This window comes from Epinephelus moara, chromosome 23 (assembly GCF_006386435.1).
Source record: "Epinephelus moara isolate mb chromosome 23, YSFRI_EMoa_1.0, whole genome shotgun sequence".
Taxonomy (NCBI): Eukaryota; Metazoa; Chordata; class Actinopteri; order Perciformes; family Serranidae; genus Epinephelus; species Epinephelus moara.
This window is the reverse complement of record NC_065528.1, coordinates 27573831-27596592: the sequence shown is the minus strand read 5'-3', so window position 1 is coordinate 27596592 and position 22762 is coordinate 27573831. Positions and strand designations below refer to the sequence as shown.

At 41.3% G+C, this 22762-nt stretch overlaps 1 protein-coding gene across 1 annotated transcript in view; it reads right to left on the bottom strand.

The window, feature by feature from the left end:
- Positions 1–16824, bottom strand: part of btbd11a (BTB (POZ) domain containing 11a) — a 288723-nt gene extending 271899 nt beyond the window's left edge. Inside the window, exon 1 of the mRNA XM_050036822.1 lies at positions 15763–16824. Coding sequence (XP_049892779.1) covers positions 15763–16627 — 865 coding nt within the window. The 5' untranslated portion in view covers positions 16628–16824. The remainder of the gene's footprint in view (positions 1–15762) is intronic.
- Between the last annotated feature and the right edge of the window lie 5938 nt (positions 16825–22762).

The window sequence follows — 22762 nt, the reverse complement described above, 5'->3', positions numbered from 1 at the left end:
TACTGAGCTCAAAATATTGTTTGTGTCTAAGGTGTGATAAAAAGCATCATCATAGGGTTGGAAGAAAAACCACAGGCCCCGTGCAGCAAGAGTGTACGGCGTGATAACGGAAACCTAGAGACACCCAGCACGGAGGAAAACATACAGTGTAGCTGACAAGATATAATGTGGTTTTCACCGCAAATGCAAACAGCCTGATTTAAACCTCACACCCTCGCAGGCTACGTGATTCAACATCTCAGCAGCTGAACTAAGTCTCACTTTTGATTTTAAATCACTTTGTATTTACTTCAGCTGAACAAAAACTGACTTTAAATGTAGACTCTTTCTGTAACGGCATGACACAGGCACACTGCAGCGTGTTTCAGAAGCACCCCAGAAAAATACATGCCTCATCTATTTGTGACAGAGCCGCAGCGTGCTGCACATTGAGTTCTCCTGCTAGCAGGCACTGTGTGTTAAATAGAGATGTAATATAATTATGAGGATGAATGTATTTTTAATGACCAAAACACAGTCACAAATCAAGCAGAATACTCCAGGGCTGGAAAATGAAGCCAACACGGAAGTGCCAACAACTGCAGCTTCTCTGATGGCCGCTTGAGGCTGGCTCCTAAAGGAGGTCAATCCCCACAGACTCCCATGTTTAAATGTCCAACTTTACCGCAGAAATAAACATTGTTATGAACCGGTGAAAGTAACGGTTTTGGTATCTAGAGCTAATTTCCCCTTTTATGACAACTGTACAGGAGGTGAATTTTTATATAACTCACTTGTTTACATTTTTTTAAGGCTTAAAGTTATGCATAGTTAAGTGCGGGCTGCTTTGAGTGGCAGGCTGTCTGCCGATAGTGTCTTCTGCTTCTCAGTCAGATCCACTCCTCACTCCTCCACTGCGTCAGCCTCTCGCCCATGTGGGTCAATTCTAGCTCAAAATAAATAAATAAATAAAAAGATGGCGGTGGCCAAAACGCTTAACGTAAGGCTTCAGAACAGGAGTGCACAAACCAACGGGTAATGTGATGCATATGCCACATTCATAACTGACATTCATATCTAGACTTTTCACACTACTAACTTTGTTTGAATGCTACAGCACAAGAACGTAGGAAATAACAATAAACACAATTAAAACTAAAAAAATAAACCATTTAACTACGTAGCCTGCTGACTCAACTATAGTAAAAGCACAAACATCAGAGAAAAATTACCAAATTAGCCAAATCTGCAAGTCTACAAAATCAGGCAAGACAATCTGCTTCTGAAATGCTCCCAGTGTTGTATGACACCATGCAATGGACAGAACAAAACTGGGTCACAGCCATGGCAGCCAAAACGCAGAGAGCTGCACCCTGTGCAACTGTCCCTCCCAGCTCCCTTACAATCAAGATGGCGATAGAGATACCAAAAACTGGGACGATTTCATCTCGCATCATGTCCAACTTGTCATGTCAGGTATAAAATTAATCTGCAGAGGTTCAAAATGAGATCAAGCTTTTCTATAGATGTCCGTTTTGAGCCACGACAAAGGCCAACATGTGGCTTCAAACAGACTGTTTTTAGCCGAGCCCATTTGCAGGTAACTTGCGGTCCCTTCCAGCCAATTAAGAGGAGTCAGTAGTCAGTGACGGTGTAACACAATCAATAAAACAGGTTTTTCAACAATTGTGAATCACTGCAACCACGTAAAGTCCTTGAGCATACAGACATAAATGCAGACACGCACACGACCAAACACAGGAGGAGATAAAAATTTATCATCTCACAGTATCGTCATGTCACCCAGCCCTGATGCCAAGTAGAAAATATGTTGCCTTAATGTAATTCTGATGCACTGACTCTTTAAAGCAAAGAAACAAACACATCATCCTGAAGTTAGTATGAAGTCAGACTCTGACTCATTTAGCTCTCAAACACTTAAAGTGCAGCAGAAGTGAAAAAAAGCCCTGTGTGATCTGAAATCAAAAGTGAAATCAAACTTTCTGCATAGCCAGACACCATCTGGGGTAAGTGAGAAAATATGTTGTTTTGTAATTTGGGTGAACAGACCCTTTGAGGCATCTTGTGAGACTGTTAACATCATCCTCTGGCACTAATGTGACACTCTTTAAAGACAAAATTAAGATGCAAAAGCGCTTTTTCCAAAAAAATATAGTGCAAAAAACATTAAAACAGAAGCAGCATCACATCTGACGGTGCTTCCTGAGTCCCTAACGGATATAACTATTGAATTAAGTGTGTGTACTGCTGACAGATAACATCAAGTAACCCAGTATGTTCTGACAGCCGCTGTCACAAGATGTGTCGACATCAAAGAAACCGAGTGAATTTCAAGACTTCCAGGATGTGTGTCATCTAAACTCACCGTGGCATCACTCCGGTGTTGTGTATTTGCCTAACTTGGGACTGCTGAACTAGGTCATCTTGACATTGTTGCATTGTTTCCATTGATTTCCTCCTCGCCCACTGAGGTGTGAGTGTAGGATGGACTCATCAAACACAGCTGACTCCAATACCAATCAGCCACCTGTTGTATCGACTTCACAGGCGTGGCACGGGGTCAAGGGTCAACAGATGGAGCTGACTGCACACAGTAGTGCCAGCACATCTTTCAACATTGCCACAATCAGGGTGTGGAGATAAAAAGGGAAGAAAGGGTAAAGAAACTGTGAGAGACATGAAGACACTGCACATCCTGGTACTTATTCCTTACATTGCTGCATGAGAGCACACTCAGACAAAGAAAAAGTCTACCCAAGGCATACTGTCCTGTTACAGATATGATTCAGCCATGATTCAACAGCCACAACACTGATGAGCACATGCAGCAGCACAAAGATGCCAGAAGAGATATATCTCCTCCACAGATACAACAGAACCCAAATTAAAGTTATATTATCAGGCATATCATCCAGTTATATTATGTTTTTTACCATTATATCCTCATATTATCTAAGGAATATGATTCTGTGGACCTACATATTTTTATTGTGCAGTCCAAGTGTAGCAAACACACAGAAAATAGACCTAGCTTAAGCCTAAGCTAACTTAAGCTAGCTCTGTATTAAATGTGATGCATAAATTGTTGCTTATGTATGCCTGTACTTTACAAAAAGTAAAAAGCACATTATAAAATAGCAGAAAACACAATACCAACGATCTGTAGAAAGCTGCGCAGCTTTACTCACCAGTGAAACAGCTAGCTGAAGGCAGCAGGTGACCTTGTTGAGCCGTTGATGCTAACGTTAGCCGCTAAGGTGTTAGCTCGTCGTACTGACAGTTAGCCCTGAACTCCGCTGGTTTTCCGCTCTTGTTGCGCTTCCTTCGACGATAAATATTTATTCAGTTGCCTCAACATATCGTCTTACAACTTGGTAGACTTTTAATAACACGAAAACTGTTTTCTAATGTTCATTTTCGTATGCTAGCTATCTAGCTACCTGACTGAATTTAGATGAATGACGTCATTGTGTGAGGGCTACTTCCTGTATCTTCAGTTGTATCTGACTGGACAAACATACAGTTATTATTGGGCATATTTATATATTTTTATCACTTTTTGTATCATTTTAAATATATGTTTATGGTTATTTCTGTATCTAAAAATGTAAATTAATTTTTCTTTTTTTCCTTTCTTTTAATTAATTTTTTATACATGCTTATGATGCTTATGTTCACATTTTTCTCCTAATGTTTGGATATATTTTCTTTTCTTATTAATTGTTTTTGACATGCTTATAATGTTTATAGTCACATTTATCTCCTAATAGGTTAGATGTATTTATTTTTTTATTATTAATTGGGTTTTTTTACATCCATATGATGCTTATGGTCACATTTTCCTCATACATTAGATATATTTATTTTTTTATATTAATTATGTTTTACATGCTTATGATGCCTATGGTCAAATATTTCTTCTAACAGGTTAAATATATTTTCTTTTTATTATTATTATTAATATTATTGTTGTTGTTTATGTGCTTATGATGCTTATGGTCATAATTTTCTCCTGACAGGTTTGAAATATTTTTCTTTTGTTTTTATTTTAAAAGTTTTTACATGCTTATGGTGTTACGGTCACATTTTCTCCTAATAGGTTATATATATTATCTTTTTTAAATTATTTTTTTCTCCTAATTAAGTGATTACATTATCTTTTTTTTTCATTTATTTATTGGTCACATTTTTCACCCAATAGGTTATATATATATTTTTTTTTAATTAATTATTGTTATACATGCTTAAGATGCTTAAAGTCCTATTTTTCTCCTAGTTGGTTGATTAAATTTCCTTTCTTTTTTTCATTTATTTATTTTTACATCCTTTTAATGTTTAAGGTCACATTTTTCTCCTAATGGGTCCATTATTTATTTTTTGGCAGGGCACATAGGGATTTGGACCGGGGTTTCAGCCACACACTGTAGGATTTTTTTTCAGGAAGATAAGCAGCACATTTGCATTTATTCACATTAAAAATCTGCATTCATATTAGAGCCCTGCCAATATATTGACCAGGTCGACTGATATTAGCTTATGATGGCCTATTTTATGTTTTGTTAAGTGCTTTGTAATTTGAACTTGTGTACTGTAGCACTTCACAAGTGTACTCTAGTGGGATTTTTTTTATTTTAGTGCTTTTTTTTTTCTTAATTAACACATTTGTTTAAAAACAGTGACATGTTCCTGCGCTGTTTTATTTTTTCCAGACGACAATTTCAGGCAAGGGAAGAGACATTGCCATGTGTAAAATACCCCATTTGTATATACTGAGTCACATTTTATAGCTTAATGGATACTTTAAAAAATATTTCCTTGTGTTATCTGTTTCCATTTTCCAAAAAAAAAGAATAGTGGCCGATAAAGGAGTTTTTTCTTAAATATTGATATCATTGTTGGCCTACAAAATCCAGTATCAGTCAGCATATAATTCATAATGACTCTTCTCTTGCCCTTTTTAATGATATAAGCAGCCAGACATGCTGTATGTCAGCCAACATGGCAGTTGCTGACTTGCATCCAGAAGCCTGTTGTCCTGTAGACACCAATGAGCAGTGTTCCACGCTTTATTCCTGATCAGCCACGCAGACTTCTATTGTTGAGGTTGTAAAAACGTCTCAACGACAAGGACGAGTGATGTAACAAGTGTCTTTGTCACACTGTTCAGGAAGGTACCATGACAGAGATAGTCCACAGGTCTGAATGTCTGGAAGACATTTTATCTCGGCCACACAGACCGATCAAATCACACATACAGTTGTGGACCTGCACAGCGGGTATTAAAAAATGAACGAGAGGAATTACCATCTTTGTTCTCTGCAGCTCCCCGGTGTTTCCCGCCGCTAATTCCTAATCTTAATGACTACCAGATAAGCACAAGTGTTAATTAAGGAGAGCTGCATAATTATATCTCTGAGGGACCTGCGCCAATGCCCCCTCACCACCACCACCACCACCTCCTCCAGCTGACACTCCAGCCCAGTTTCTCCACCCGCACTTTACTCCCTCACAACATTAAGCATTCAGCGCTCTCACACTCTTCTCATTATCTCCTCCTGACCCACTGCTTTCACCTACTTTCTGAAAATGGAAAGGGATCCACGCTCCAATGACATGGAAGTAATAAAACCACAATGTTTTAGTCCCACTTGCCCACAGCTGAGTTATAGGTGTTTGTGGAATCCCCGCCACAGAGAAGCATATGAAATGAAAGTCAATATTTTCAGAAGGCACTATCATGAAGGGAAACTGGAAGCTGTTGCAGCTCATAAAAAACATCTTGGTGGCGATAACAACTTCACATAACTTCACAATCACTGATCGTGGTTGAAAATGAAGTGGGGTGGAGGGGTGCAGCCTTTTGGTCTTATGAAATTACCATGACATAAAAATCCATCACAAGCGGTTCGCCTGCCCGGGTGCTCGCATCCCCACCAGAACGACAACAATCTGTCAGCTCATCTGCGAGTCCACCCCAAGGAGGGGAAGGACAGGCAGAGTATAATAACAGAATGGACAACAAAAGGCTTTGCCAGGATCGCGTGGTTATGAGTTGAGCTTATTAAAAACCACAGTGGAAAATAAATATGCAAACATCAAGCCCGCCCTCTAGCAGGGAACACGATAAAATATGGTGTGAAAGACAGAGAGTGAAGAAGGAGGGAGTGCAGACACCCCACTGCTAATTTAATAGACTGACTATAGCAGGCTATGCAATTCCATTATGTCGTGTCATCTGTCCCGTGGAGCTTGGATCAGTTCCTTAGGGAAGGTCACAAATGACAGACATAATCAGATACAATCAAGTCATTCGGGATCCCAAATTTAAACGCCGCTCCGGTGAGTTTGGAAGCTGATGACGAGGTTGTTTGTCTCTGACGTCACTTGTCATTCGGTGGTTTGACATGACTGATGAGACAGACTCAAACAAACATGATGAATGTTGCTGGGAATTATAAGTCAGGAGGAAACAATCTGCAACATTTCACACAAAATATTTGTCTGATATCTCAAGACAAGTAAGGCAAACTGATTTGTATCATTGATTTGTACTGTTGCTTTTGTAAGGTTTAAGGAGCTGTATGAGAAACTCACAGCAGAGTCTGAGCTGGGATTGTCTGCATATGGCTCTCAACATGGAGGTGGCTAACAGCTAACAGTGCTAACAGCATGAACAGTGCTAATAACAGCTACAGTGCTGACAGAGCTTAAAGTGTTAACATGAGGGGGAACCAGAAGGTGGGCACAACACTTGTTGGGAAATTTGGTCACTTTATGAGTTTGAACAAACAACAGATGCTGCAGTTTTTCACAGGAAGGCAGTTTTGTTTTCAACTCTTGCACCCAGGGTTCAATTCCCATTTTAATCTTAATTAGTTTCGCATGTTTCTTATGACCAAAGCCGATCAAACTGCTGTTGCTATCCAATATTAACTTCAACCTTGACTTGACCTTCAAACATTTCCACCTCAGAAACAATGTACAACAATTTCCAAATGAACACAACCCAGTCTCACTCTTAAGTCATCGAAATATGGCCCATGAGCAGTGACTTGCGTCGTCCTTAACATCGGCATGACACACAGCTGGTCGCTGTTATACTTAAACAGCACTCGGCAGTATCAGGGGGAAATGCAGCAGGACAAGAACGAAAGTTAAGGCGCCGAAAGTCCAAAGAGGGCAGGCGGGAGGTGGTACGGGTGGTGGATGGGTCCAACAAACACTGACTTTCACCCATGAGTGTCGTGTTCGCGTCCTGTAAGATTATAAAGCCGAACCCTGTTATTTTTTCCTAGCCCAACCCTGTGCGTTAGTTGTTGAGGGAAAAAAAACATCAACGTAGTGCTTTTATTTTGAAAGACACTGTATGTAAACGGTAAATTTCCTGTGAAATGGAAATGTATCTTGAAAGAAGACGATGGATGTAACAGGCAGAACGTGACACACCCAGGGTACCCTGCATGTCGTATCAGGACGTGGAAGGTCTGAGCGAAAGTCTCAGTCGTTGGGACACGGTGGTTACGGGAGACAGCAAGAAGAAAAAAACAGGAGGACAGGTGTTTTGTTCAGTAGGGGATCCTGACGAGTTCATTCATGTCAATTTCTGTGCGGGCTAACAAAGAAAACAATGGGTTTGACGCACATCTTGCACCAAAACTGATGGAGGAGATACATTTCTATTTCAATCAACAAAGCCGAGTCTATACAGGTTGAGAAATGGCTTCATGTTTAAGTCGCACTTCATGCATGAAGTTGCGACCAAAAGTGTATTTATACATTTCAAGTTGATCCTTGTAAATTTTATAGACTTAACTACAGTGACTGTAGTTGTAGTGGGTTCTTTGGTGCTGCCAAAAAGGAGGTGACCCACACACATGTAGGCCTAACATTCAAGGTTCAGGTTAAGGTTGCATAACTACAGCTGATGAGTTGGCTTTTTAGTCATAGCTGAATAAGAACTCAAAAAAGTCAAGGTTGAGTTGAGAACTGAACCTTGAGTGTAAGAGCTGAAAAAAAGACCGCCCCCCCTTAGAAGAACACCAAGGTCTGTCCGTTTGTTCAAACTCATAAATGACCACATTTCCCAGCAAACAGCCTCTTGTAGTCGTGCCAACAGCTCCTCTTCAGACTCAAAGGTGGAAGTAGTGCGGTATTGTTATGGCACCACAAAACGTCTCACAAAGGAAGTCGGGGTGGATTGTTGGATAAATAAAACATGTGACTATGACAGACGAGACCACAGTTACCATCTCCTGTTTGTTTTTTAACCAAAGTACTTCTTTAAACCTTCACCACAGAGAGACGCGCCGAACCACACAACACTCATATGAATCAACAATAAACAAGGTCATCCTGACGGGTGCGGCGCCAGATCAAAAAAACACTCATATGAGTCGCTTTGAAAGGAAATGACAAACAGCAAGTTTTGTCTTTTCAGTAGAAGGATTTGTTGGAAACATAACCGCCCTTCTTTAACTGTGAGCTATTTTCTCTTTCAGTCTTGAGCCCTGCCTCTCATCACCTATAGACTAACATTGTTGCTATTTCATAACGAGAGTATATATAGATATTTGTCGTGAGAGCTTCCAGAAGGGAGTCGACCATTCAGCTCTGTCTGTCCCTCCACCTGTAGAGCGTTAACGATGTTATAGGTGTAACTGGTATCAGAATAAGTCAGCACATCAAAAAAACCCATGACACGCCTACATCTGTAGAATCTTGAATCCTTTTCTCTAACGGTAAACGTCAGACATCCTAAACATGATCAGAATGCATCGGTTCAGACGACAGCGAGCGCCACTGAAAACAAAGGAGGTGAAGAAAAGCTTCCATTTAGCTCCTCTCATTAGTCAGAGCAAAGAGGCTGTCACGTACGGTCAGTGGGAGTGCAGAGCAACGTGGGTTTGTTCATTATGTGCTGCGCTGCTTTTGTTCCCCAGGTGAACATTTCAGACAGAAGAAACCATGTTTCTCATCAGAAGGGAGACCCCGCTCTCTCTCCCGCCTCTGACTAAACAACGGCTCATTCCTGTCAGCTTTGTTCGCTCAAAGTTACATCGAGACAAAGAGAAATTACAGACATGTGAGTGAATATTTGGTTAATATTTAGACCGTTTGTCACTGGAGGGAGAGTCCACCCCAAAATCAAAAAAGTTCCTTTTACCTATAGTGCTATTTATCAATCCACTATAAGTAGTTTTGCTGCGAGCTTTCAAGAGTTGGAGATATCAGCCGTAGAGATGTCTGCTCTCTCTCCACTATAATGGAACTAGATGACACTCAGCTTGTGGTGCTCAAAGTGCCAGAAAAATACATTTGAAAAACTCAACATTAATGTCTCTTTCCAGAAATCATGACCTGGTTACTCAAGATAATCCACAGACCTTGTTGTAGGCAGTTTCATGTCGGAACTATTTTCTCTCTGGGACATCGAATTGGTGCCATTTACACTTTGAAATTCTTGTTTTTAGGATCCTAATGTTGTTTAGTTAAGAATTTTTCATGTTGCCAAGGTCAACTCATGGCCCATTGGGTTCGTCTAGCAGCCATCTTGAATTGATGTCCATGCTAATGGCGAAAGATGCCGATTTTCATACATACATACAAAGACAGCCCACTTTTTCATATAATTCGGACACCAGGAATGAAGACCAATGACCTGGCACTCTCCCTTAAGTACAACAGAGTGTGCCAGGGCTGACGTCAAAACCCAGAAGTTTAGCATCGCGCTGGTTCCCGGAAGAGAAAGTGAATGTGATTTTTGCATTGCGTTTTGGATTATGTCAGAAAATAAGCTCTGTGGCTAACACAAGTTTATGATACTTACAGGTTTTGTTCAGCGAGATAATCTTCACATATGAACACCTTTCATACCGCATTTGAAGCTTAAATGCGATCGCCAGAAGTATAAATCTAACGTTAGGCTTTAACGGACTACATGACTACTCCACGGTCGCATGACTCTTGACGTCACCGCCACTAAGCTTTCAACTGATTTCGGCCGCTTTATTTTAAAAACATTGTATAATGGGGAAATCGGACTGTTTAAGATAAATAAGAAGCTGTAATGGCGGACTGCCAGCACTCTCGCCTGTTCGGGGGTGATGACGTTTAATGTCCCCGACAGGGTTTGTAGTCGTATTGAGCAACTTGTTAGCAACCACCTTTTTTACGACACGTAAAAGCTTCAAAATTCACAAGTAGGGTATTTACTGACGTGTTTTATGTCGTAGAACAAAACCTGAAACTCGCTTAAGCTTTTGTTAACCACAGACCTTATTTGAGGCATTTTGCCAAAATCCCATTCAAAAAACGTATTGACTTTTAGACGAGAGAACCGGAAGTGCTAAAAGCGCTAACGGAGTTCCGGGTTTTACTGGCACACTCTATGGGGGACATGGACAAGTTGTTCTTCACATTTGGTAGTCAGAACTACTCCAGGTAATTGTATTGAACAAAGTTGTGATATTATATACAAGTAAGATTGTGAAACTTAAGAGCTTATTTAACAGAAGCCACACTTCACACTCAACAGCACTATTCACACTTGATTAGGTTTATTAGATCTGATTTGAGGTCTGCCTCATCAACCTGAAACTGACTCATCTTGGTGTTATAGACCTCGTCTATTTATAACAACCTTGAGATTTTAGCTTTGCATTAGTAAATGGTAAATGGACTGCACTTGTATAGTGATTTTCTAGTCTTCGAAAAACTTAAAGCGCTTTTACACAACTTTACATTCACATTTCACATACTGGTGGCCGAGGCTACCATACATGGTGCCACCTGCTACGCAGTAACCATTTACACACTCACACACAGATGTAACAGCCATTAGGGGCAAACTGTAGTGCAGTATCTTGCCCAAGGATACTTTGACATGTAGACTGGAGGAGCCACGGATCGAACTGCCAATCCTCCCATTAGACGACCCGCTCCACCTCCTGAGCCACAGCTGCCCCAAATACATGAAACGCAACCACATGACATCAATGCTAATAGCATGGGAACACTTAGCAACTTGAAGTGGCTTATAAATCTATATTTTGTTGAGATTGACATTCTCAAGTTATACTTATAATCAAAAATACAGGAAATGAAGTGAGAGAATTTACTTTTGGTTTTCTCATGGCCTTCAGGAGATTCAAATCATGCTATTTCCTGTTGATCATGTGACCTGTGTAATGTCCCAAATTTTCACAGGGAGGAATGTGACAAGGTTACAGGACTGAGTGAAAACTTGGGGAAACCATTAAATGTGTATTTTAACTATAATTAAAGGATTATCCATTGAGAAAAAATGTATTTATCTCTAATTTGGAAATAGAGTCACACACTTTAAAAAAAACAAAAAAAGATTTATGATGGATTCTAATCGTTATATTTCATGGTGAAGTTTAGTGTTCAAGCCTGGAGACGGTATTTTTTATTGAGGTTTTACATGATATACCTTCAAATTGCAATTAGGACAAAGTGAAAGACACTTTGCTTGATAATACAATGTCTTACTCAGATACTTTTCGGGCATATTTCATGTAATATCCTGGGGACGGAAAAGGCAACGACACTCGCCAACTGGACCACCACGCAGAAGGAAGCATGCATCTACGGCTAGCTCACCTAGCACCACTGAGCCTCTTATCCATGAGTAGATGCACGCTTCCTTCTGTGCAGTGGTACAGTCGGTAGGTGTAGTTCAGATGAGCACCACAAGCCACGTGCCATCGAGTGTCATTACACTGGAGAGAAGGCAGACATCTCTACAGCTGATATCTGCAGGAGAGAAGGCAGACATCTCTACAGCTGATATCTGCAACACTCTGCAACTCACACCAAAACTATCTACACTGACAAACAGCACTACAGGTAAGAGGAAAAATATGTGATTTTGATTTTGGGGTGAACTGTCCCATTAAGTGTGGTCAGTGGCGTCATAAAACTAAACGTGACAAACACAGCTCCTTTACTGTCTGATGTAAAATGGCAGGTCACCAGAAAAAACCCAGCACTGTTTAAATCCTCACATTTTTCGCCTTCCTCACTGTCACAGAATGACATCATGCTGTTTTGTGTGAGTGCAAATTGTAGCCTCCTCTGCACCATCAGGAAATGATGCGTTCCACGGGTGGGAGTGGAGGGGGATGCATGCTTGGCTCTGCATCCTGTCTGCAGAGAGGTACCTGTTTCTCAGCAGCAATTTCAAGACAAAGCAGCAGTCGTGTGCAGCATCTTCAACCCAGCAGGCCAGAACATCAGTGTCAAATGAGGGGGTACAAGGAGACAGATGAGGGGGATAAAGGGTGGGAAGAAATGTCCCACATCCAGTTTAGAGCTGCAACAATTAGCCAGTGAACACAGCAAATGACTCATCGACAATTTAGATAATCTATTAATGGTTTCGGATATTTTCCAAGCAAAAACACACAAACATTTTTTGGTTTTAGCTTCTCAGATCCTCTGTTTTTCACTGTTATACACAGTTAATTATAGATTATAGATTCATTTGGAAATGTTGGTCACTTTGGGCTCTAGCTACTATGATAAGCGTATTTTTTCACAATTGTTTTTACATTTTAGAGTCCAACTGATCGATTGAGATGAAGCGATAATGAAAGTAATGCTTAGTTGAAGCAATAGGTGTGGATTTGGTGGGGGTGCAGGGGACACGTACCCCTCAATATTGAGAACATGTGCAATAAAAACATGAAAGTAGCAGATTTTTTAAAATTCTGACAACATTAAAGACATTTGTATCATGAACTGGTTCAGAAAAATTCGCCAGATGCTCAAAATTTTCATGTGGAGGACCCTTGTTTTTAGGTGAGGTCGCATTAAGCTATCAGAGAAAAAAGATTAGCACACATTAGACGTGCCAAACAACGTAGGAAACACACTGATTTATAACACAAAAAAAGCTTTGTTCACTGTTTTTACTGGTTTAAATCACTTGGTCTGTTTGTTCTGGAGAAGAAGAGACCTCTGCTGATAATTCGGCTGCCTGTACAAACCTCCTGAACAATTAACATTAAAAGAATCCTAACTGGGAAAAGTTTCAGCTGGTTGCAATCCACAATCTTCACCACTAGATGCCACCAAATCTCCCTACATCTCACACAGTGTTCCTTTAATCAGCTAATTCTGTTACCTCTAAAATTCTTATTGACATTTCAGTGTGTTGAGGGTTGTTGGTGTGTGAGTTGTGCAGCAGCATGACAGAGACAAAAGGGTCTGGATTGTAGAGAAGAACCTGTTGTGTGAGAAGAAGCTGCATCCCTGACATTGAATCTCAAATCCCGTCATGTCGCCGAGGAACCCATGAGAGCTGTTTCAGATCCATTTTTCTTCTGACTGCTTCTGGAACAATCTTTCCTGGTGCTATTACAGAGGACTCGCTCATCCACAAGACAGGTGGCACACGCACTGCACCCCCCCCCCCCCCTCCAAGCATCTTTGTTTTTCACCTCTATTAAGTCGTCTTCGAAATAAATGCTGAAAGAAAACAATCACGTTGCAACAATTAGCAAAAGAGCTGCAATATGATTCTTCGGTCAATATTGCACGGCCCAGTTTGGCTCTCAGTTGAAGCATAACATTTCAAGTCCCTTCTGCTTTATAGTTTCAGCCAACTCATTCAGGGCTTTGGATAAGAGGGCCAGCCCACACTGACAGCTTACACCTTCTGGAGTGAGACAGTAATAGCATTACCAACCAGGCCAGCACACAATATAAACACAAATTCTGCAGAATCACGACTCACATATCATCTGAACACACCGCACACAGAGCAAAACAATCATTAACACTAACGTTCTCGTCTCTAATGAAAGTCTGACAACACAGCAGCTTCAAAGACACCAAAGTTGGAGCCTGTTTGATCTTTTTCAACCATAAATACCGATTCTGACTGTAGTTGCTCCGGGGTGTTGATATCCAAGATATAGGCAGTTCCTATTTCAGGGGTGGGCCTCAGGGTCTGAGCTGAGGGGTGAGAAATATTCAAGAAACTGTCAGGTCCTTTTGTTTGGAAGTGAAATTACAGGAGCTAGGTAAGCAGCAGTTATTCCTCAAGTATAATTACATAGTTTGCAGTGCCGTACCTAGCACATTCAGCACCCTAGGCAAGCCCCCTCCACCCCAAAAAATGTATTATTATTTTTGCTATTATTATTATTATTATTATTGTTACATTTAATCGTTTTTTTATCTATTACTAAGAGGAACAAGAGCTAATGAGCATGGATGGGCTACTGAACTCGCCTACTGTACTGACCAGAAAAAAGCGATCCAAAAAGACACAATATTACCCCAGAGACGCAAAACACCTTTAAAGGAGACACAAAATAATAAAAAAAGACAGAAAATAGCCTTAAAAATACCTAAATGACAACAAAAAACACAAACCAACCCTAAAAGAGATATAAAACGTTAAAATAACTGCAAAACAACCTCTATAATTACCTCAATAAGACAAACTGCCTCAGACATGCCTAAATGACAACACAAAGACACAAACCAACCACAAAGAGACACAAAATAATAACAAAAATGGTCAAAACAACCACAAGGAGACACAAAGTGATCCAAAAAGACACAATATTACCCCAAAGAGATGCAAAAGGGAGACACAAAATAATAAAAAAGACACTAAACCACCTCAATAATTACCTCAAGGAGACAGAAAATAGCCTTAAAATACCTAAATGACCATAAAAAGACACAAACCAACCACAAGGCGACACAAAAATTGACCCAAAGAGACACAAAAACACATTAAAAAATTCTGCAAAACCACCTAAATAAGACACAAAATGACTATAAAAGAAACAGAAATACCCCAAAGAGACACAAAACAGTAAAATAACTGCAAACCATCTCAATAATGACCTCGATAAGACACAACATTGCCTAAAACATACCTACATGACTACATAAAGACAAAAACTAGCCCAGAGGAGACACAAAGTGACTAAAAAAGGCACAATATTCCACCAGAGAGACTCAAAACAACCCTTAAGGAGACAGAAAACTATCAAAATAGACACAAGACCACCTCAACAAGACACAAAATTGCCTCAGATACCTGAATGACAACCAAAAGACACAAACCAAACCACAAGGAGACACAAAGCGCTCCAGAAAGGACACAACATTACCGAAAGGAGACCCAAATGATTTCAAAAAGACACAAACCAATCCTAAAGGAGATATATGTGCACATCTTTTCATTTTTCTTTTCTTACAATAATACTCTCCATTTTTTGATTTTTGAATGTGAGAAAAAAATTGAGGGCCCCCTTTGAGTGGCGCCCCCAGGAGGCTGAATATGTCATGTAGAGGAAGATGGCCACTGTCAGTCTGTGGTGATATTACACTGAGCAGATTATCACAGGTGCGTTCTCACTTAAGTAGCCTATAAAAATCAATGACAGCACTGTTTAAAATGTCCTCAAAGGAAGGAATAACACTTGAAATGGAGGAGCGTGTTTATGTTTGACAGAGAAGACAGAACTCATGGCTCCCATCTGCTTAGTTTAAAGGGACACTTAGATATTTCTTTACACATGTGGACAGGCATCCATTTGAATACTTGTTTCAGGGGGACACTGAATCTGATTTGGATTGGTGGGTTTAATAGTGTTGAAGGGATCCACAATGAGCCGGGCATGGAGCACCAAGGTGACAGAGGAATGTCAAATCATATGGCGCATCATGTTTCAATAATTAATCACTGATTGTCTTTTTCTTTTCAACTTTTCTTACCACTTGAGTTCTTGCCGCAGATGAGGTGCTGGTAGGGCTGCAGCAGACCCCAGATCTCCGAGTCGTTGTTGATGGCTTGCTCCAGAGACTCCAGCGTAAACTTGGGGATCCCGTTGTCCCTCTCCACCAGCGCGCTGCGCAGGACGCGGCTGAACACCTCTCTGAACAGACTCTCCACGCAGGCGGTGAGGTATATGGCAGCGTGTTCGTGGATCCTGAGGGCCACCCGGCTATCCACCATCCACCTGAAGAACTTCCCCACGGAGAACACCAGCCCGCAGCGCGACGACTTGCCTCGGCTGAACCTGTCCCCGGTGCTCATGTTGTAGAGGGACAGCGCGCTGAGAGCCGCCGTGATGCAGTTGACGGAGATGGTCCATGAGAGCACCACCTTGATGGCGCTCTGGATCTCGTGCTTGGTGCACTTGGCGTAGCGCAGGCTGAGCCGCTGCGCCTCCCGGGCCACCCGCACCAGCGCGCGGCTGACGAGAGCGGACAGCCGCGCCAGAACCTCCGGTGGAGGGTCGCCCACCATCAGCTCCTCGTCTTTCCTCAGTGCGCCCTCCACCTCGCCGAGGCTCCATGGCACGTCCTCCAGCTCGGGCAGCTTGGCGCACTGACCCGAGCACTCCAGTATCTCCGTGTCCTCCGCCAGGACGGTGTTGACTGTGTCCAAACTGTTCTGTCTGCTGTGCATGGATTCCGTCAGATGCCAGCAGTTGCCCCCATGCGCGATGGACTGATGCGTGTCGGAGCAGCACAGCGACACGCTGGACGACCTGACCGAGTCCGCGGCTCCACCATAACCAGAATCAAGCGTTAAATCCTCCAGCGTCCTCACGACTGTCTTACCCTTGCCTGCCATAACTGCACCGCATACTGTTGGGTATGCTTGGTCTCTCAGTTAAATGCCACAAACTCGTTTTCTCGCTTCTTCTCAGCCGCTGTCCGACGACTTATATTCCCCGGCTTATTAAAGAGTGAACCGACAGAAGGGAGCCTCTACTTTCCTCCTCCTCTAAGTGGCTGGATGTCTCCGATATCCTCTTGTCCACAACTTCACACGCGTAACCCGAGAGCGCACAAACCCTCCGCGCTCACTGCAACAAGCGCAGCACGGGCAGGACTCTGATGGAGAGGTGGAGCCTGGAGCCCCGCGGGCTGAGACAAGCCAATCCGCATCTCCATCAGCTTTGACTGACACACACAGCCTACCTGCTACCTTTGAGCAGAGGATACCTGGCGCTGGTGGAACATAACTGCAGAATCAGAGACGCACACGTAGGCTGCCGTGCCAACCAATCTGTTATTTAGTCGAAGCTGCAGTGGAGTGATGGAGGCAGTGTCAGGATGAGAGGTGGATTCTCACTGAGGAGACACATGGTGGAGATTTGAATGCACTCTTGGTACTGTGGGAAAAAATGTGGGTCAATGACATGGAACAACAGGCGAGGGGGGGGGGGCACGAAAACAACACATCCAGCCTTTTAATTTTAACTCAAACACATTTAAACAGATCACACTGTCAGAGAGGATGAACATAAACTGTGCTGCTTTTGTTAATATTAACCATTTTCCAGAGGTCAAAGGTCATGCACTTGTTTGCTCTCCTTTTTTATTTATTGCCAGTGACGCCACCAAGAGGGGGCCAGAGGGGGCCATGGCCCAAAAATAATTAGAGGCCAATAATACAGTCTTTAAAATACTGTGGTATGCTCATTCTTTAAGCTAACATAAAGGTGCTGGTATCTTGTGAAACTAGACAACCTAAGGCATCCATTGGTATCAACCATGCTGACATAGCTTCTCATGTAGAGGGCTAAATAACTCTTCAAAGTTAGGCTTAATTTTGGTGAGGGAACAACTGGCATGGTCATTTTCAAAGCCATTTCAACCCTTACCTCAAGGTATATGACAGAAAATGGGTTCTATGGGTACCAAGGAGTCTCCCCTAAATTTGAGAAGGCTTGTTCCCGGTAAATGTTTTCAACACATTCTCACTCTGACCTTGTCACATATCAACATTTGGTCACGGACTTTCCACGTCCACATACGGCGTGCAAGGTACCCTGGGTGCGTTGGTTGTTGACGTTCTGGAACACCGTGTTAAGTTCTGCCTGTTACATGCATTGTCTTCTTTCAAAATACACTTCTGTTTTCACAGGAAATTTACGTCAGTACAACCTTCAACAACAAACACACATGGTTGGGTTTAGGCAACAAAAGCACGTGGTTAGGTTTAGGAAAAAAGAACAGGGTTTGGCTTTAGAATCTTACGGGACATGAACACCGCTCTCTCAGGTGAAAGTCGGTGTTTGTTGGACCCATCCACCACCCCTCTTGACTTTCGGCGTCTTAACTTCTGTCCTCCCGCCATGTTTCCCCTGATGTTGCCCAGCAACTATAACGGCAACTGGCCGTGTATCATGCCGATGTTGAAGGATGCCTTTTTCATTGGTTTCTGACGAGTCAGCCCCAAGCACTGGATTTTGACGACTTCGAAGTGAGATTGGGCTCAACATTAAAACGGGATTGTTGTGAAACTCAAAATTTTAACTGTACCGGTAAAAGTTTCTGAACATCAGTTCATTAGTGATACAAATAAGACACCAAAGTATATGAGTATGCAATTCCTTAAGAGTTCATTCATGTTCAACATGAGATATGTATACGGAGCCTTATTTCTGTACTCTGTATTTGTTTCGACCGTGTATCCGCACGTTTTCTAAAAGCTTCTGGATACAGATGTAACAGAACAGTACCACTGGTTGCTGGGGGGGCAGCGTAGGGTAGTTCAAGCGAGATACGACCATAGGACATGAAGAGCACATTCAAATGGCAGAATAGAACAAATTGGTAATATAGTATAAAGAATTCTCTGTCCACATGTTGTGATGTATTTAATGGCCTCACAGACCACCGTCATCTACAATGCTGCCTCCATTAAAAGGTGTATTATCACAACCTCCTCCACTGACACCTTGTGTGTTGTTATGCATTCTCGGAACCCATCGGCTGTATTCGCCGTCTGACGAATTTCCGTTTCCGACTTCCGTTTATATATAAGTAAATATGCTGAACCATTGCGATGGATTCAGAGTTTGCAGTGACGCCAATTATGTTCCGCCTTGTTAGTTCACCACACGGAGCGTTTAACCTGGCAACAACTGCAGCTGGCTCAAACGTGATTGGTCAATATCACACGGACTACAAACAGCCTACAACCGGAAACCAGGGCTCTTCCGCTCTTCTTCCGGAGGCAAGATCTCCGGGGTTTGCCTACAGACTCTACATTCACTGAATGTAGCGTCTGTATATAGAGACTAGTTGTTATGTGGCACTTCTGACTCAGCACTCTACTGCCATCTATTGGCTGTATGTATGCCATCACGTTTACAACATTTGAAATGGACAGATGTTACCGGTGGACTCTTGTGATGTCTGCTTTGTGTTGATATGAAGAGGCCCATATTGTGGATATCTCTGGAGGTGATCTCCGTTTATTCCAACTGACAGCAAGAGGTGAAAACAAAATCCTCCGGCAGTCACAACCATATCAACTCAAGCCCCTACACAAATTAAGTGACACAAGTTTATGTTAGCATAGAATGAATTTAGAAACAGCTTAACAGCGCTGAAACACGGAAAATACTATGAGAGCAATGACGCTTACCTCTCCCATGGAGGACGGCAGCAAAAGGGGAGAGGTAAGGTGGGAGACACCCCTTTATAGGTGGGGTACCCCCAAAGATGAACTTTAAAAGGCAGGATAAATGAGCCCTAACTCTTCATATTGACATAGTTGCCATACTTTAAGAGTATAATACAATCCCTTAAATCCAGTCATGACTTTTGGTTTTGGTGTGCCACCTCAAGATGTTCGGTGACCCCATCTAGCCACCACGATGAAAAACTTCTGTGGGCGCCACTGTTTGTAGCTACATTACTGATTATAATCATAGCAGCTCTGTGGGGATACGTTAAGGGTCTGCTGTGCTATCTATTTCTACAATTAAAGTAGAAATAACTCCAACAATATGAATATTGAAAGCACAATACTGCCAGATGCCTTTTCAATTTAATTCTTGCTGTGTGTACACTTTATCCCATTCTGCTCAGCTGATAATAATATTAATATCCTGTTTGTAGTCTGGATAAAATACAACATTTGTGAATGGACTTCTGTTGTTTAAAGTGGATTTTTTTCTGAATTGGATTTGACCACTGCTGAGAGTTTTAAGTAAAAGTGTGTCTGCAGCTAAAGTCTTCAGGAGCACCATAATCTTTAATGCCATATCCCTATAAATATTTTACTGTTCAAAGCTCCAACATCCAGCGACGATGATACAGACCTGCAGCCCTGCGTCAGGGTTCAGCCTCATTTCATCACGAATGCTGCCCAATGTTTTATCCTCCATAACATCGCCTGTCATTTCTTTGTGTGTCAGGCCACGAAAACAAAGCGAGAGTGAGTCGGATTGCGAGGACACGCTGAGAGGAACAGTTGGTGGAATGATGATTCATCCATTCTGCTGGGGCTTCTCCTTGTACGTCTGAGCTGGACCAACCATCTGTCCACACTGCCTGCCATGCCAGAGGCCCTTTCATATTTTCTTAGCATGACACTGCAGTACTCATGCCAGGCCTGGAAAAAAAACCTCATTACACTGGAGTTTTGGGGAATGATGCGGTGCCCACTCTTGTAGAGTGATGTGGGAGGGAGAAGTGAAAAAGCAAATCATGCTTGTGTCAGGGTGTCATTGTTTGGCTGACAAATGATAAACAATAGCATAGCCAAAATGTATGGAAACACATTGGGCCCCTGGATGCTACTGGATAAGAGTTTTTGGATAAGTTTGGGAAGATTTAATCGACTGACTAGTTAATTATTTCCATTCTTACATGAACTCCACAGAGAAATTTCTGATATTAACATATTATGCATTAACAGTTCTCCCTATAAAGTTTCCATGTAGGCAGATGTCGCCACAGGCACATCTTATCCTCCAGTGTGTGACATCAGCTCCTCTCCAGCACTCTGCCATGAGCTCTTGATGCAATGCAGCACATCTCGCTGACTGACTGGCTCAGGTGAGAGCGGCGGAGGTGTGGGCAGCTGTCAGCTGCTTCTCTACATGGACCGTGGTCCTCCAAAGCTCGTCCTCACGTATTAAGCCTTGGTTGCCTGGTAACAGCAAAATGATTTTTTTTTTCCCCGTAAGATGATAGATTGTTAGTGTTTGGCCGGCAGAGTGAATGCATCATGTAAACATGCTTCACAGTCACAGTTTTTATTTGGTAATTTGTTAAATAATGTGTTTTTCGATTTTCATTTGTGTGTGTGGTTATGTTTGCAGGATATTGCTTTTTACTGTGTTATCTTTATATACTGTAAAGCCTTTTAAAATATATATCTACTGTGCATTTGGTACTTTTAAACTATGACTTATGTTGACTTTTTAATAATTTATTGTTCTACTATTATCCAGCAACAATAGTAGTCCTAAAACAATAAGTTTATTACCAAAATGCCATGACTCAGTTGTTGGCCCACAAACTGTGCAAATACAAAAGAAAAATGTGCATCATCCACTATAACAACTTCCTTTTATCACGTGTGTATATATCAAAATAAGTTTATTATCTGACACAGACAGAGGGCGCCAGTGATGTGATGTTATACTGACACCCAGTGGCCAAAACACGACACTACCTCCACAGGCCAAAGGCTGCATTTTTATCTCTTGCATAATTACAAAACATTTTATGTAAGAGAATATTGTGACGTACTTTTAATTTAGACAACAAAACATCAAATATTAAGAAACAAATACATATTGCAGCTAGCACTTACAATAGTAGTGATCATAAGATAATTTTACTTACATACATATACAATATATAGATAATGTATAAGGTAAAGTAGGTAACATTACTCTTATCTTAGCTTAAACAGCAAAGCAAGGTTATTTGTACAGCATCTTTAACAGCAAAGCAACTTTAGGTGTTTTAAATAAGACTAACAAATGTAATTAAAGGAGAATATATTGTAATAAACATAAGGAATTAGGCTATAAAAAAGACAATTCAGATGTGAATGAATTGTCCCGAATTTAAATGAATAAAAAGCAGTGGCAAAAAGAAAAGTTTTGAGCCTTAAATCAATATTTAATATATGGCAAAACTTATTTTAAATCACAGCCATGCTTCAGACCCAACAGCATAACTCCTCTGTAGTCTGCTGTAGTCTTTACTAAAGTTATCATCAGAGTTTAAAGCAGGTGAAAATCTTTCTGCAGCAGAAACTGGTGCAAACCGCACAAACCTGGTTTAACACCAAGCGCGTCAGCCACGGCTCCAGCTTTACTATGACACACAGAAGACACACACGCACACAGACGCGTGACCGCCGCCCGCTCATGCCTGACTTCATGTGCTCATCCGGGTTCTTTCATGGTAAACAAGCAGGCGGCCCTGGAGGCGGGAGATCCCCATGGTTACTGCAGAGATGTTTACAGTTTCATCTTTTTACATCAGCTGCATGTCTTCTAAGTGTGTGTGCACATCTTATACAAGTATTGTTATTATAAACGTGTTGTTATATGTGTAATAAACAAAACAAACAACAGTAGTGCTCACCTCTGCTTTATTATTATTATTATTATTATTATTATTATTATTTTTGCCAGAGCTTCGAGAATTAGCATATTAGCATGCTAATGTTGTTAGGTTTAGCAAACCTAACAACCTAGCAAACCCCCAAACAAACAAACAAAAACAAGTGACAGACTTATAAGAAAAGAAAGAAGAAAAAACAAACAAATAGGCCTAAAGAAAAGTGTCAGACTGAAATTGACCAATAAGAAAATAAAGAAAAAACAAACAAACAGAGAGACATTTATTTTATTTTATTTATTTCATTTTTATTTTATTTTATTATTTTATTTTATTCTATTTATTTCATTTTTTTATTCTATTTCACTTTATTTTATTCTATTTT